General features: G+C 37.2%; 1 protein-coding gene and 1 non-coding gene across 5 annotated transcripts in view; one reads left to right on the forward strand and one right to left on the reverse strand.

Moving 5' to 3' along the window:
- The first annotated feature begins 1,703 nt into the window (after positions 1-1,703).
- On the forward strand, positions 1,704-1,776 carry Trnaa-agc (transfer RNA alanine (anticodon AGC)). The gene has a single exon. It is a non-coding gene; the product is annotated as a tRNA-Ala (tRNA).
- Positions 1,777-5,005: 3,229 nt separating this feature from the next.
- The window catches only part of LOC105231919 (la-related protein 1), a 51,539-nt gene continuing 43,676 nt past the window's right edge, over positions 5,006-12,868 (reverse strand). For all 4 annotated transcript variants that reach the window (XM_049448244.1, XM_029552616.2, XM_049448246.1 and 1 more), the window contains 2 exons: positions 10,416-12,784; positions 5,006-10,191 (listed from right to left, as the gene is read on the reverse strand). In XM_049448244.1, coding sequence (XP_049304201.1) covers positions 9,353-10,191; positions 10,416-12,784 — 3,208 coding nt within the window. In that variant the 3' untranslated portion in view covers positions 5,006-9,352. The remainder of the gene's footprint in view (positions 10,192-10,415; positions 12,785-12,868) is intronic.

Consider the following 12,868-nt stretch of genomic DNA (forward strand, 5'->3'; position numbering starts at 1 on the left):
GCCGTTAGAAAAATTCAAATATGTATGTATAAAATATATTTATAACATAAGTTACTTTCAAGAAGTCTCCCAATTTACTTGTTCGTTTGGGTTTCACAGAAAATACAATTAAAAGAAAAATGTTTTTAGATATGCTCAACAACTCATTGGTTCACAAAATGTAGGTCTAAATTTGGTTCTTCGGAAACTGAACTGGCATTTTTCAAACAAAAATAGTAAGAATTTGTTCACTAGGTTCAATACTTTCCTGTGACCCCATATACCAATATATAGATTTTCGATGATGACTTTATATCGCATATAATGGCCCATAGCCCTTTCTTACTTGTTACGAATAACTTCGCGCCCATGATGCATAACATTCAAATAGGTTTCCTTATTGACAGTTTGGTCAGTCCAAAGGAATTGGGAGTGCACCATACCTCGATAATTGAAAAAAACTGTCAACATAACCTTGAATTTCCTGCTTTGACGTAGTTTTTCGGCTTCGGCTCACCTTTGCCACGATATTCGGCCGATTGATCGATCGTTTCTGGGTCGTAGGCATAGATCCAAGACTCATCGGCAGAAATAATATCTTTCATAGCATCTTGGTAGTCGGAAAACATTGTTTTACAGACGTTAACAAGACGCTGTTTTTCCAAATAATTGAGTGATTTTGAAACCTATAGTGCTTTCACTATATTTAGGCCCTTTCACTGATCCACTGATTTCAACGATGCCAATAAGATCTCCGAGTGTTAATCGTCGATTCCTTTATTTTGTTGATTGATTGCTTGCACTGTTACAGAAGTCCTTTAGGATACTAAGCTAATCTAATCTGGTTTTGATATCGTTAAGGCAAAGATTTTTAGCCATATCGTCTGGATGATGAAAAAACAGATAAAAAAAGAACGTAGGATCCAGCCATCTATTAATAACTGCTTTAATTTGCAAGTTCATCAGCTTTTCATTGACCTGCAGTTCCGCTGTAACAACCAACATCCAATAACCTTTTGCAATTAAAAGTGAGACCAGCCAAAGTTAGTGAGCTCAAAACTAATATCACCGAACTGCTATCGGCATCAGTAGTCCTTATGATTCCGAAAAAAGCGACCGTGTGACTACAACCACCAGCCCAGATCCTAAAGCAATACTGATGATAACCAATCAGTTGGTTACCGAAGGACTTTACACGTAGAGAGATGATTACACATTGACCGGAGGAGTTTGTGGGATTATCTTTTGGTTCATTGGGCAGAGTACCTACACCTACGTAAGTTCCAATCGGCAGGTATGCTGTCTGTATAATAGCTGATCATTTTTAACCTAATCGTTACCATATCTTATGTTACATACAGATATTATATACCGTATCGTATTAGCAATATTATACACTGGTATATTTATAATCACCTTTTTAATTTGCCTTCGATAAGTAATTAAGCAATTCAAATATTACCGCGTTTAAAAATATATACAGAGTAATGTATGTTTGTGTCAGTGTATTTGGCCGATTTTTTTACGAACAGACTTATCAAAACAAATCCCTCTAATCAATTGTTGTCAGCATTAAAAACTCGAACATGTCGCGCATAAATAATCAGTTTCGCATTCCGTCAACAATAGTTGGCCCAAACAAATCCCTACATACACACCTACACATACGTATTTTTCAAAGGTGGCATGGTCAAAGAATAACAATAAAAAGCATTTTTTGGAATGGGGATGTAGCTCAGATGGTAGAGCGCTCGCTTAGCATGTGAGAGGTACGGGGATCGATGCCCCGCATCTCCAATTGTAACAGGTTTTCTTATTTTGATATAATTGGATTTTGTGTGTCCGTGACCTTCAATAAATTAAATATGTTTTAAACACAATAATTTTTACTTATATTTCTAAGATTTTTAACGAATATTTTTTTTATTTTTAATATACTTTAGAGCCCTATTTCTATGTTAACAAAACAGGACAACATTTTTAGGGTGCGGTGTTCAGAGCTTTTACTTCTTCATGATTATCTCTGTACGAGATATACGACGACATTGACATAGTTCAGCGAATTAAGAGACAGTAGCTGCACTGGTTAGGTCATGTCGTAGTATGGACGAAAACACCCCAGCTCTGAAAGTATTCGACGAAGTACCCGCCGGGGAAGCAGAGTAAGAGGAAGACCTCCACTCCGGTGGAAGGACCAAGTGGAGAAGGACCTGGCCTCGCTTGGAATATCCAATTGGCGCCACGTAGCGAAGAGAAGAAACGACTGGCGCGCTGTTGTTGACTCGGCTATAATCGCGTAAGCGGTGTCTACGCCAGTAAAGAAGAAGAAGAAGATGTGATTTAGGCATGCATTCTGAGCCTGTACCTCGAAGAATATTCGATGCAATGCCAGTTGGTGCTAACAAAGATGAGGTCAGGCCTCCTTTGTGCTTTGTGTGAATCGATTTCATTTCCACTCAAGTCTCTTAAGTGAACTTGCCCAGTAGTTAGGATATTACAACGTCAACCAAGAAGAATGATTATGCAAACATAAGAATAAAAAAGTGTATAACGGTCTTTTCTGAATTTCGAAAAATCTGACACATATACAAAAGAATTAGTAGAAAAACTAATGAAAAGAAAGAACTTTAACTACGGCTGCACCGAAGCTAAAATATCCTCCACAGGTTCAAATTTTCCTTATAAGAACTTGATTTTGATCGATAATTTTGTATGATAGCGAAATGGTACGTTATAAAGTTTCGATCTAAAAACTTTTTTTCGTATATTGTAGAGCTGCCTTAGATAATAATCTCTAAATTCCTTGAGAAATAGTAAAGTTTTCCATTCAAGAACTTGATATTGATCGGTCAGTTTGTATTGATTCTTTGTATATGTTATTTGTTCGGATATTGTAATGCCGTCTAATACACTCTGGCAAGTTTCATGAAGACACCTTTACAAATGAAAAAGGTGTCCTTACAAGCACTTGATTCCGCTCGTTCAGTTTGTATAACAGCTATATGCTATATTGGTCTGATATGGGTAGTTCCGACAAATGAGCAGCTGTGCAAAATTGCAGATCGATTTCTCAAAAGCTAAAGGGCTAGTTCGCGTATACACAGACGGACCCTCAGAAAGATAGCTATATCCAAGCCGACTCAGCTAATCATGCTGATCATATACATATGTATAAGGCACCGATCTTTCCTTTGGGCTGTTACAAACTTCGTGACAAACTTAATATATGTATGTATGTATATTATTGAAATAAAATCACATGAGCAATTTGCAGGATCGGGAAGGACCACTCCGAGCCGACTACCAAATGAGGCGACTCCCTATCGTGCTACTTCTACAGTCCACTGCTGAAGAAAATAATTCGAGTTGCAGAGCTGAATCTAGAAGGCACAATCAAATAGCTGTTACTTCACCTTTCTCCAGGTTGAACAAAGAAACGAAGCAAATGGGTCTCGTTCGAGGGCAAGACGCAATATCTCCTGTCATCAAACAAATAGTCGTCGCATTCGCTACTTAGTTGACATGTCACTGTTGACAGTCATAACTTCGAAGTCCTAGATAATTTCGTCTATCTTGGAACTAGCATGAACACCAACAACAACGTCAGCCTCGAAATCAAACGCAGAATAACTGTTGACAACAAGTGCTACGTCGGACTGAGTAAGCAATTAAGAAGTAAAGTTCTCTCTCGACGAAAAAAGACCAACTTAAGTCACTCATCATCCCGGCCTGCTGTATGGTGCAGAGGCATGGACGATGATAACATCTGATGAACATTGACGAGAGAAAGGTTCTGCGGAACATTTTTTGTCTTTTGCGCATTGACAACGTCGACTGCCGCAGCGGATGGAACGAGAAGCTGTACGAGATATACGACGATATTGACATAGTTCAGCGAATTAAGAGACAGCGGTACGCTTTCGTTCTGGATACTGTAGCAGGTTAAACTCCTACTTGTCCAGAATAGACGCCGACACTGGCCACCTCTTTGCATGCCCTGCCAACCCTACTCATCTAACACCCCTTTTCCTTTGGTCCGACCCCGTCGAAACAGCACGTTTCCTGGCCTCCCGCTAGATGACGTCGACGACCTGGATAACCCTTACCATTCCAACGGGGATTTATAACCGTTAAAACAACAACAACAAAAACGGCTACGCTGGCTAGGACATGTCGACCGAATGGCTGAAAACAATCCAGCTTCGAGAGTACTCGACGCAGTACCCGCCAAGCGAGGCAGACGAAGAAAAAATCCTCCACTCCGTTGGAAAGGTCAGGTGGAGAAGGACCTGGCTACAACCGTGTAAGCGGTGTCTACGCCAATAAAGAAAACGAAGATAGTCTACAAAAGTGTTGGCGCATTTTTATTGACCGTGAGTGTATGTACAGTGTTCAATAAAAATCGTAGAACAACTGAAAAGCTCTTAAACTTGAATATAATAGAAAGCATCACGTTAAATAAAACAAATGAGTTTTGAGTTTTTCATGTTTTTTATTGCATTTTTTATAGATTTTTTACGTTTTTTTACACTTTTAATTTTTAACATTTTTTTGTGTAGTTTTTTTTAGTTAGTTAAATTTTTTTTACTGAATTAAGCCTTTATAAGAATTTGTATTTGTTTGGTTTTTTGTTTTTTGTTTTTTTTTTTCGTTTAAATTAATTTATAATTAGAACTATCACTTTTAGGTAAACTTACATACAATAATATTAAAAAAAATATATATATATGTTTATCTACTATATATATATGTATGTATGTATATATGAATATAGTACAACATAAGAAGTTACATAAGTTTCCATTTAAACGCAATAGGAATAAAAAGTGTGTATTAAACATTTAAAGAAAAAATATATATGTGTGTGTATGTAACTAAGGAAGCAAAATACATAATATATTATATATTAATGTATATATTTAAAAAAAAAACACTACAACAAAATCTAACTGTTAGTTAGTATGTGTGTGTTTTTAGCTTTGCATTTATTTATGTTTTCAACTTTTTGGTTTAAATAATTTTTGTTTTTCGTTTTTTTTCGCTACGCTTTTATAGGAAAACAGACGGTACCTGCTGTTGGGTTTGTTCAAGTATGTGCGATTCCTTTGTATATGTATGCTATAATTAATTTGCATCGCCAAACTGCGCGCTTGTAGCCGGCTGTGTAGGTGGGCGTGACAGCGGGCAGCCAAAAGACCGAGGCAACAAGTGCTGCGCGGCGCCACAACTCGACCAACAGCGCGACCGCGCTGTGTGACAGTGTTGGCTGTTTTTTTTTTCATTTAATTTGTAATATTTTTTATTTATAAATTTATTAGTTATTCACGCATATTTTTCGTATATGTTGTTATTCTGTTAATTTTGTGTGGATCTGAATTTTTTTGAGATTTTTCTTTAGAATTGTTTTTTTTTTTTTTTGAAATTTTCTTGTGTTTTTGCACACAAATTGCAGCAATAATTGTTAATATCTTTTTCACTTCATTTCTACGCACCGTAAAATTATTTACAAGAAGAAAAATATTTTTATGTAAATTTTTAGCCAAGAAGAAAAATAAAATTATTCTAAAAAACGCATTAAAATTGTTATAATTTAAGTATATGTATTTAAATAATAATAAAAAAAAACGATAATATTCAAATTACAGCGCTAAACTTGTTGTTGTATATATATGTACACAAAAAGTGATTTTTCGTTAATTACAAACAAACGTATTGCAAATATTTGTTGGTTTGTTGCAAACTATAATAAATTATGCCATTTTCATTTGTTTTTTTTTTGTTTTTGGTTTAACGAAAAACGATTGCTTCTTTGTTTCAAATAATTATGCATTTTCTCAGTTTCAGTTTTAGTTTACATAGTTAATTCGTTTTGGTAAAAAGTCTCTATATAAGTATATATTTATATCTTTTTTATATGGTTGTATGTGCTTAAACTTTTTGTTACTTGCTTCATTAGTTTAACTTCTGCTTTTTTTGTTTTGTTTTTGCACTTAAACATATATAAAAAATTAATATTTTTAATTATATTTTTTACTTGATTAATTAGTTATCGTTTAGTGTAAACAACTACATATTCTCAGCTCATGACGGTTCATTGATTTAACTGTTTAATTCGTAATTTTGTTTGGCTACATGTAACGGCTTGTTGCAGAGTTGCATTTAGTTATTTCAGCATTTTATAGTTAATAATATTTAAATTCAGTATTTTTTTTTTAGATTTTAGCGCTTTAATACGCTTTCAAATTTTTATTTATTTATATATTTTTTTTTACTTTTATTTTTTAATTACTTATTTTTGTTTTATATATTTATATGTATTCGTTAATTCAAAGTTGTAATCAAAAACCAAATGAAAACTTAACATTAATTAACATATATAGTTTGAAATCGCTTACACAACTAATTAATAAAAAAAAGTTAATTATGAAATCATTTGAGAAAAAAAAAAACAAATCGAGAAAAAACAGACGCTCAACCGTTATATGGCCGGCAGAACAAGTGTTATAGAGTAGTTGATTTAATTGCAATAATGTATGGATTTTCTTACGGCAACACAGTGCATTTGGAATTCGCGCATGCAGCGTTAGTTGCAACATGACGTTTTTGTTATTTTTATAAATTGCTATTTGGTGATTTTGGTGTGTGTGTGTGAAAATGCTATTGTTGGGGCATACACTGTGTAGTAGTAGACGGCAGTGTGGGTGTTTGTGTCAATATATAAATGTTATGTGGCATGTGGCAACATGTGTATGCAATATTTTTGCTGAGTGGCATAGTTTAAATAAAAAATATATATATATTAAAGAAAATTCACAACATAATCGTAAGAAGTTTTGCAATTTGTTGCATTGATGAGTACACTAACATTACTTTACTGGTTACTGGTAACTTATGCATTACACACAATATCAATATTGAAGAAGTAGAGCTCTACATTTTTTTTAACGGTTAGGAAATATGTTGCTGCTTTTTGGGTGTTTTATATGACACATAATTACAACATTTGGAAGTTGCAACATTTTGAAGTTGCAACATTATGGAGTTGCAAACATTTTACAGCTGCAACATTTTAGAGAGGTAACAGTTGCAAAATTTTGCATGTTGCAAACATTTTACAGCTGCAACATTTGGAAGTTGCAACATTTTAGAGCTGCAACATTTTAGAGAGGCAACATTTTATAGCTGCAACTTGATGCAGTTGCAAACATTTTACAGCTGCAACATTTCACAGTTACAACATTTTAGTGCTGCAACATTCTACACTTGCAACAATTTACAGTTGCAACATGTTTGAAACTTTTTTCGCATGTTGCATGTGAAGCTCTACGACTTTTTGTTGTTATTGTTATAATTCTTTCTTGCTTTTTAAATGCTTATGACTCTACAGCTGTCTTGCTTTAGGTTTACTTAGTTGTTTTTGCAGCTTTAATCAAACGTTTACATATAATTATTGCGTGTTAACGCTTACAATATTTTAATATTTCATAAATTTATATTTAATTTACCATACAAATATATTATTGTTTTCGTTTACTGCGCATTGCATTTAAATATCAAGTATCAATCTATATATATATAACTGTACTTTACATATAAGCATACATATTTATATATGTGGTTAGTAGTAGTGTTTGTTGTCGAACAGTTGTCAACGTCATAATGCACTCACTATATAATACATACTTATATAATACAAATATATAAATTTTTATTGGCTTAGCAATGCTTGTATACATTTGTTATGTCTGTCTTTGTCATATATTGCATTAATTTACTTTTCTTGTGGCTTTAGACTAACACATAATTGTTGTAGTTGTAGTTGTATTTTTTAAATAACTTCAATTAATTTCATTTTTTTTTTTTTCAAATTACTTAGCATAAATATTTTTGCATATTATGCTATTTTTCCAATAACTTAGCTATTTGCCTTCTCCACTCTCACTGTTTTCTAATGACCTACTACTTCATATGTAAGCGATTCCCTTTCTAAAAAAAAAAGTATTAATTTCCGCTATGCAACGCAGTGCAGCAGCATGTGTGTCTTCCACCCGTATCTCTTTTCATTAACTTTTAACTAATTTACCTTTGCAGCTAGCTAGTTTGGTTGGCACTGTACACACACACATGCACGCAGTTGGCTGCACTGTGTCGGCTACTTGCTACGCTCTTGATTTGCCGCTACTCTTACTTAAAAAAATGTGTTTACCCAAAAGTTGTAGTCCAGCACAATATATGTGTATCCATACTATATATGTAAATATAGTATATATATTTAGCAAATAGAAATATTTAGGTGAAATTGTTTGCATTTTGTATCTACTAACTCTGTTTGCAGTAGTAAACCTTAATGTTATGCATCAACAATGCATTATTGCTCAATAGTTTCCCCATTGACTTGGCGCAACAGTCTCATGTTGGCTATATATGTTTGTATGTGAGTATAAACCTCGTTTGCTTCATATTCGTTGTGTTTTGGTGAACATCTGTTGAGCTAAAAGGAGCTGCTCATTACAACCGTTACAGTTAAACCTACTCACACTACATTCAACTATTCACATATTGTGGTTTCAACCTCATTCCCTTTGATTGCCTTGTTTTGCCTTTTGAAAATATCAATGCATTTTTGTTTGTGTTTGCGCTTTTTTCGCATTTTTATACAAAAGTCACTTTAGCAAATATATTTCTTTAACGTTATATGTTCGGTTGTTTTATATATGTAGATATATATCTATATATGTATGTATAGTCGTAAAGCGACGCTTTGAACGTCTATGAAATTAGATTTACAATTAATAGTAACATGCATGACAATATCGTAGTAATAGTGTATACATATGTGTGTGTGGGTTTTTCATAAAGTTTAGCAGAATTTTGAGCATCTTCATAATTTTTTTTCATAAATTAAGTTAAAAAGAAAATAAAAACAAAATTCAGGTATATGTAACATGTTTTAACATGATTAACAATCATTTGCACGTTGCGCTCCAACTTGACCTTGCTGGTATTTGTATTTATTAAGAATGCCAGAGAGCAAATGCCAATTTTTGCGCAACCGTTTTGCTAAGTGTTTACTAATTTTCATTGTTATAATTTGTTTTGACTTGATATTTCGCTATCAATTGAACTTTTTGCATTCACTTGCATTATTTATTCCGTTGTCTGCATATTAGTTTACCGTTATGTGTGTTGTGTACTAATTTCGTATGTGTGTGTCGCTTGTAGTCATGAAAATACTCAAAAACTAGCAGAAAATACATACGTTATGCAAAAAAAAATATAGTAATTATAATAAGATAGGATAAACTAACAGTAGCAAATAAGTGTGTGTGTGTTTTTTGTTTTTGTATTCAAGGAAAATCATGCTAATAAACAATTATTTCTCCGCTGACGTTGCATTCGCGCCCGACGCCGCCACGCTTGCCGTTGCGGCTGGCGCAGTGACTTTTGTTGCTGTATTATTGTTGACTATCGATTTATTAGATTTGGCTGCTGCCGCCGCCGCATAGTTCTGATGATTTTCTTTCTTCGCCGCTGTTGTGTTTGCGCCCGGCGCATTATTGGAATCCTTAATTTGTACTTGTTGCTGTTGCTGCTGTTTGGGCTTTTGCGCCTGTTGTTGGTGTTGTTGCTGCTGCTGATGCTGTTGCTGTTGGCGGTTTTGTTGCTTGTGCGGTGCCAGACCGGAATTGCTGCCGCCACGACGTAGCTCGTGCGGTGAACTGCCGTAATGGTGATGATGATAATTGTTGGTGCGCGACACCACTTGCGGCTTATTGCCCAACGAACCGCTGCGTACACGCACATTACCACTGCCGAAGGAGCCGGTGCGGCGTCGATTGCTGCTGAAGTTGGCATAATTGCCGGCCGGTTGATTATTGTGTTGTTGCTGTTGGTTTTGGTGCTGATATTGTGGCCGATTGCCAACGTAGTCGCTGCGATTGCTGATTGTCGTGTTCGGCTTGCGTCCACCGACGCCAACTACCGCTGTGCCATCACTCTCAGAAACGCTGCGTAACCGGTTCAAGTTGCGACCGCGACCGAGACTGCCAACACCTTGCAGCATTTCATTGATTTCGGGCTCAACGACACGGAAGTCTTCGATAGTTTTGAATTTTTTCAAGTACTCGGCCAGTTTTGGCTTTACCGTAAGTTTGTCGGCGTTTTTGTAATATTTGAGGAAAGCCCAGAATTTCTCTAGACCATAGAGTTGACCTGCAGGGCGCAAAGAGTGAGCATAGTTAGTATTGTAAAACCAAAAAATATTAAACTAAATCTACTAATAGCTTATTGATTTTCAAACAGCGCCTTAATTGAGGCAATTAACTAATTGACTAATTAGCTAAACTAGACTAATTGAGGCAATTAGCTAATTGACTAAACTAAGGCACTGTCAGTCAGAAAGCCAATACCAAATTTTCGTCGCTCTCATTACTCACCAATTTCATAGTCGGCGATTGTCTCATCCTGGAAGTCCTCATAGACATTTGGTCGGAATTTCTTCTCTAAACCGTACGAAAAGAAACGGAACAGACACTCCAATCCATAGCGGAAGCCGTGACTGGCATCGTCCAGCGCTAAAGAACGGAACTCATTGTACATTGTTTTGTTGAAATTTTCACGCAAAAAGAATGACCAGAAACGATACAGTGTGTTCATCTCCTGTGATTGGCCATAGCCTAGACGACGGCGCTCCTTCAGGCAGCGTGAATGATATTTGTGGTAAGCTTGTTGTGTAAAATTGTTCTCCTTTAGCAACGAGTGCGAAGGATGTTGGAAGACCGGCAAAGATTGTGGCACAGATGAACCATAGGATGAGGTTGTTGGTGAAGTGCCCGCCGACGAACCCATAGAAGTGGTACGTGGGCGATGCTCGACCGAGTCGAGCAACCAACCGACGTGCGCCTCCACTGGTGGATTCGATGAATGGCGGGTCTTACGTTTACGTGGCGTACGCGGATCAATTGAATGTGAACTGGGTGCAGCATAGAAACGTGCACGACGTGATTTCAATGTCGAATTGAGCGTACTATTCAGTGTGGAATCCTCATCCTCATAAGCTGGCGGCGGTGGTGGCGGTGCTTGTTGTGCGTAGATGCGTTGACCGCGACCACCACTCATTTTTTCAAAATCTTCTTGGGATATTACATTTACAGTGCGATAAGCTGTGCCCACATTTGATGTGGTCCAGAGATCTTCTTCGTAGTTGGCCAAACCATCATTTATGACATTCTCGAGATCTTGTGTGATTTTAGTGCGTGAATGGTAGTCGGCAGTGCGATCGTAGCCTTCGTGTTTCGGTGCACGTTGTACTTGTGAAACAATCAGCAGTTTATTGATGTCGCGATCAGCAAATTCGTAGTCGGATTCGTCGTCGTCGGAGAAATTTTCGGTGAAATTATTTATACGTCCAGATGCTGGGATGGGATCCATAAGTTCTTCGTCGAATTGGAAATCTAATTCTTCCTTTTCAGTGGCATTTGTGGTGGCGCCAACTGAAGCTGTTGCTGATTGTGGGGTGGGCGGAGAAGCTGTTTTGTTGTTGATAATGGTTGTTGTGGTAGTGGCATTCGTAATGTTGTTCGTGTTAATTACATTTTTGGCATTCGATGTGGCGGAGGAGGCGTTCGAAGTGATCAATGTGGTTGTTGCCGTGTTTGTTTTTGTAGCGATTTTGTTTACATTATTATTGTTATTTGGCGTGATCGATGATGATTTCGTTTCAGAGGTAGCATTTGTGTTGGATATTTTAGTGTTTTGTTGTAGTTGTTGTTGTTGTGTGGATAGCGATTGTGTGGAGTGTTGTTGATTGGGAGATTTAGTATCTTTTAAAGCATTTGATTTTGAGCGTCTCTTTACCTCTTTCCACATGCCCTCAGCGGCATCGCCCGCCGTCTCGTCGGCAACCACCGCCGCTGTATTTCCAGTGTTGCCTTGCTCCTCCCTCCTCTTACCAACACTCTGTTGCACTTTCTGTGGCGTCGACGACGTCAATTGCGGTTGTGTAGGCACTGTTGGCATCTTCACGCATTCGGCCAGACCACTCAAGTGATCGGCCAACTGAGCCACAGCACCACTGCCAGTCTCCACTTCAGCCACTTTTTGTGTGAGCGCACTTATGGCCTTCTCTGCATTCACAGCTGGTGTCGGTACTTGCTTCACCTGCTGCAACAACAGCGAGGAGACCAAATTTTGAGAGTTGCGTGGCACTGGCGGTGGCGGGATGCTAGTCAATGGTTTCGTTGCCATAGCTGAGGTAAGTATGGGCGGTAAGGGCACTTCGCTGGGGTACGCCACACCAGCTATGGGCGTTACCGTAGGCGTGGCAGCCACAATGGGACTTGCCGCATTCTTATTGTCATCAGCTACAGTTTGAGTGGCCGCAACGCTAACACCATCGCCACCACTGCCGGTCGCAACATTGTTATCGTTGCCAGCGTTGGCTGTAGCATTCGCTGGTTGGTTAGTCTTTTGTATATCATTATTTACACTTTCTGGTGTTTGGCCAATTGCAGTGTTCACTGCTGCATTTGAAACAGCCACCTGTGCGGCTGGATTAAATGTAGTCTCGATCACGTCGCGAATAGGCCATATTGTGGGATTTGTCTTTGTGCGTACTTTGTAGCCTTCGAGAAACTCCAGCTTCTCGGACTCCTTGATGGCGTTAATAAGCAATGCCACGTCGGTAGTCAGAGCTAAGACACGATGAAAAGAAGCAATCAATGTGACTGGAATACAACCTTCTGGGTCCATTTTGCGACGCAGAAAGAAATCGCCAGTTAAATTCTCTTCGCTGAAGTAGTATTCACTGCAAGTAGAACGTTCAGGAAGTTAATTAATATCGGAGTTTTTTCTTATATATTTTATTTTAATTTTCTAAAATTAATATGGT

This window comes from Bactrocera dorsalis, chromosome 2 (assembly GCF_023373825.1).
Source record: "Bactrocera dorsalis isolate Fly_Bdor chromosome 2, ASM2337382v1, whole genome shotgun sequence".
In the NCBI taxonomy this organism is placed as follows: Eukaryota; Metazoa; Arthropoda; class Insecta; order Diptera; family Tephritidae; genus Bactrocera; species Bactrocera dorsalis.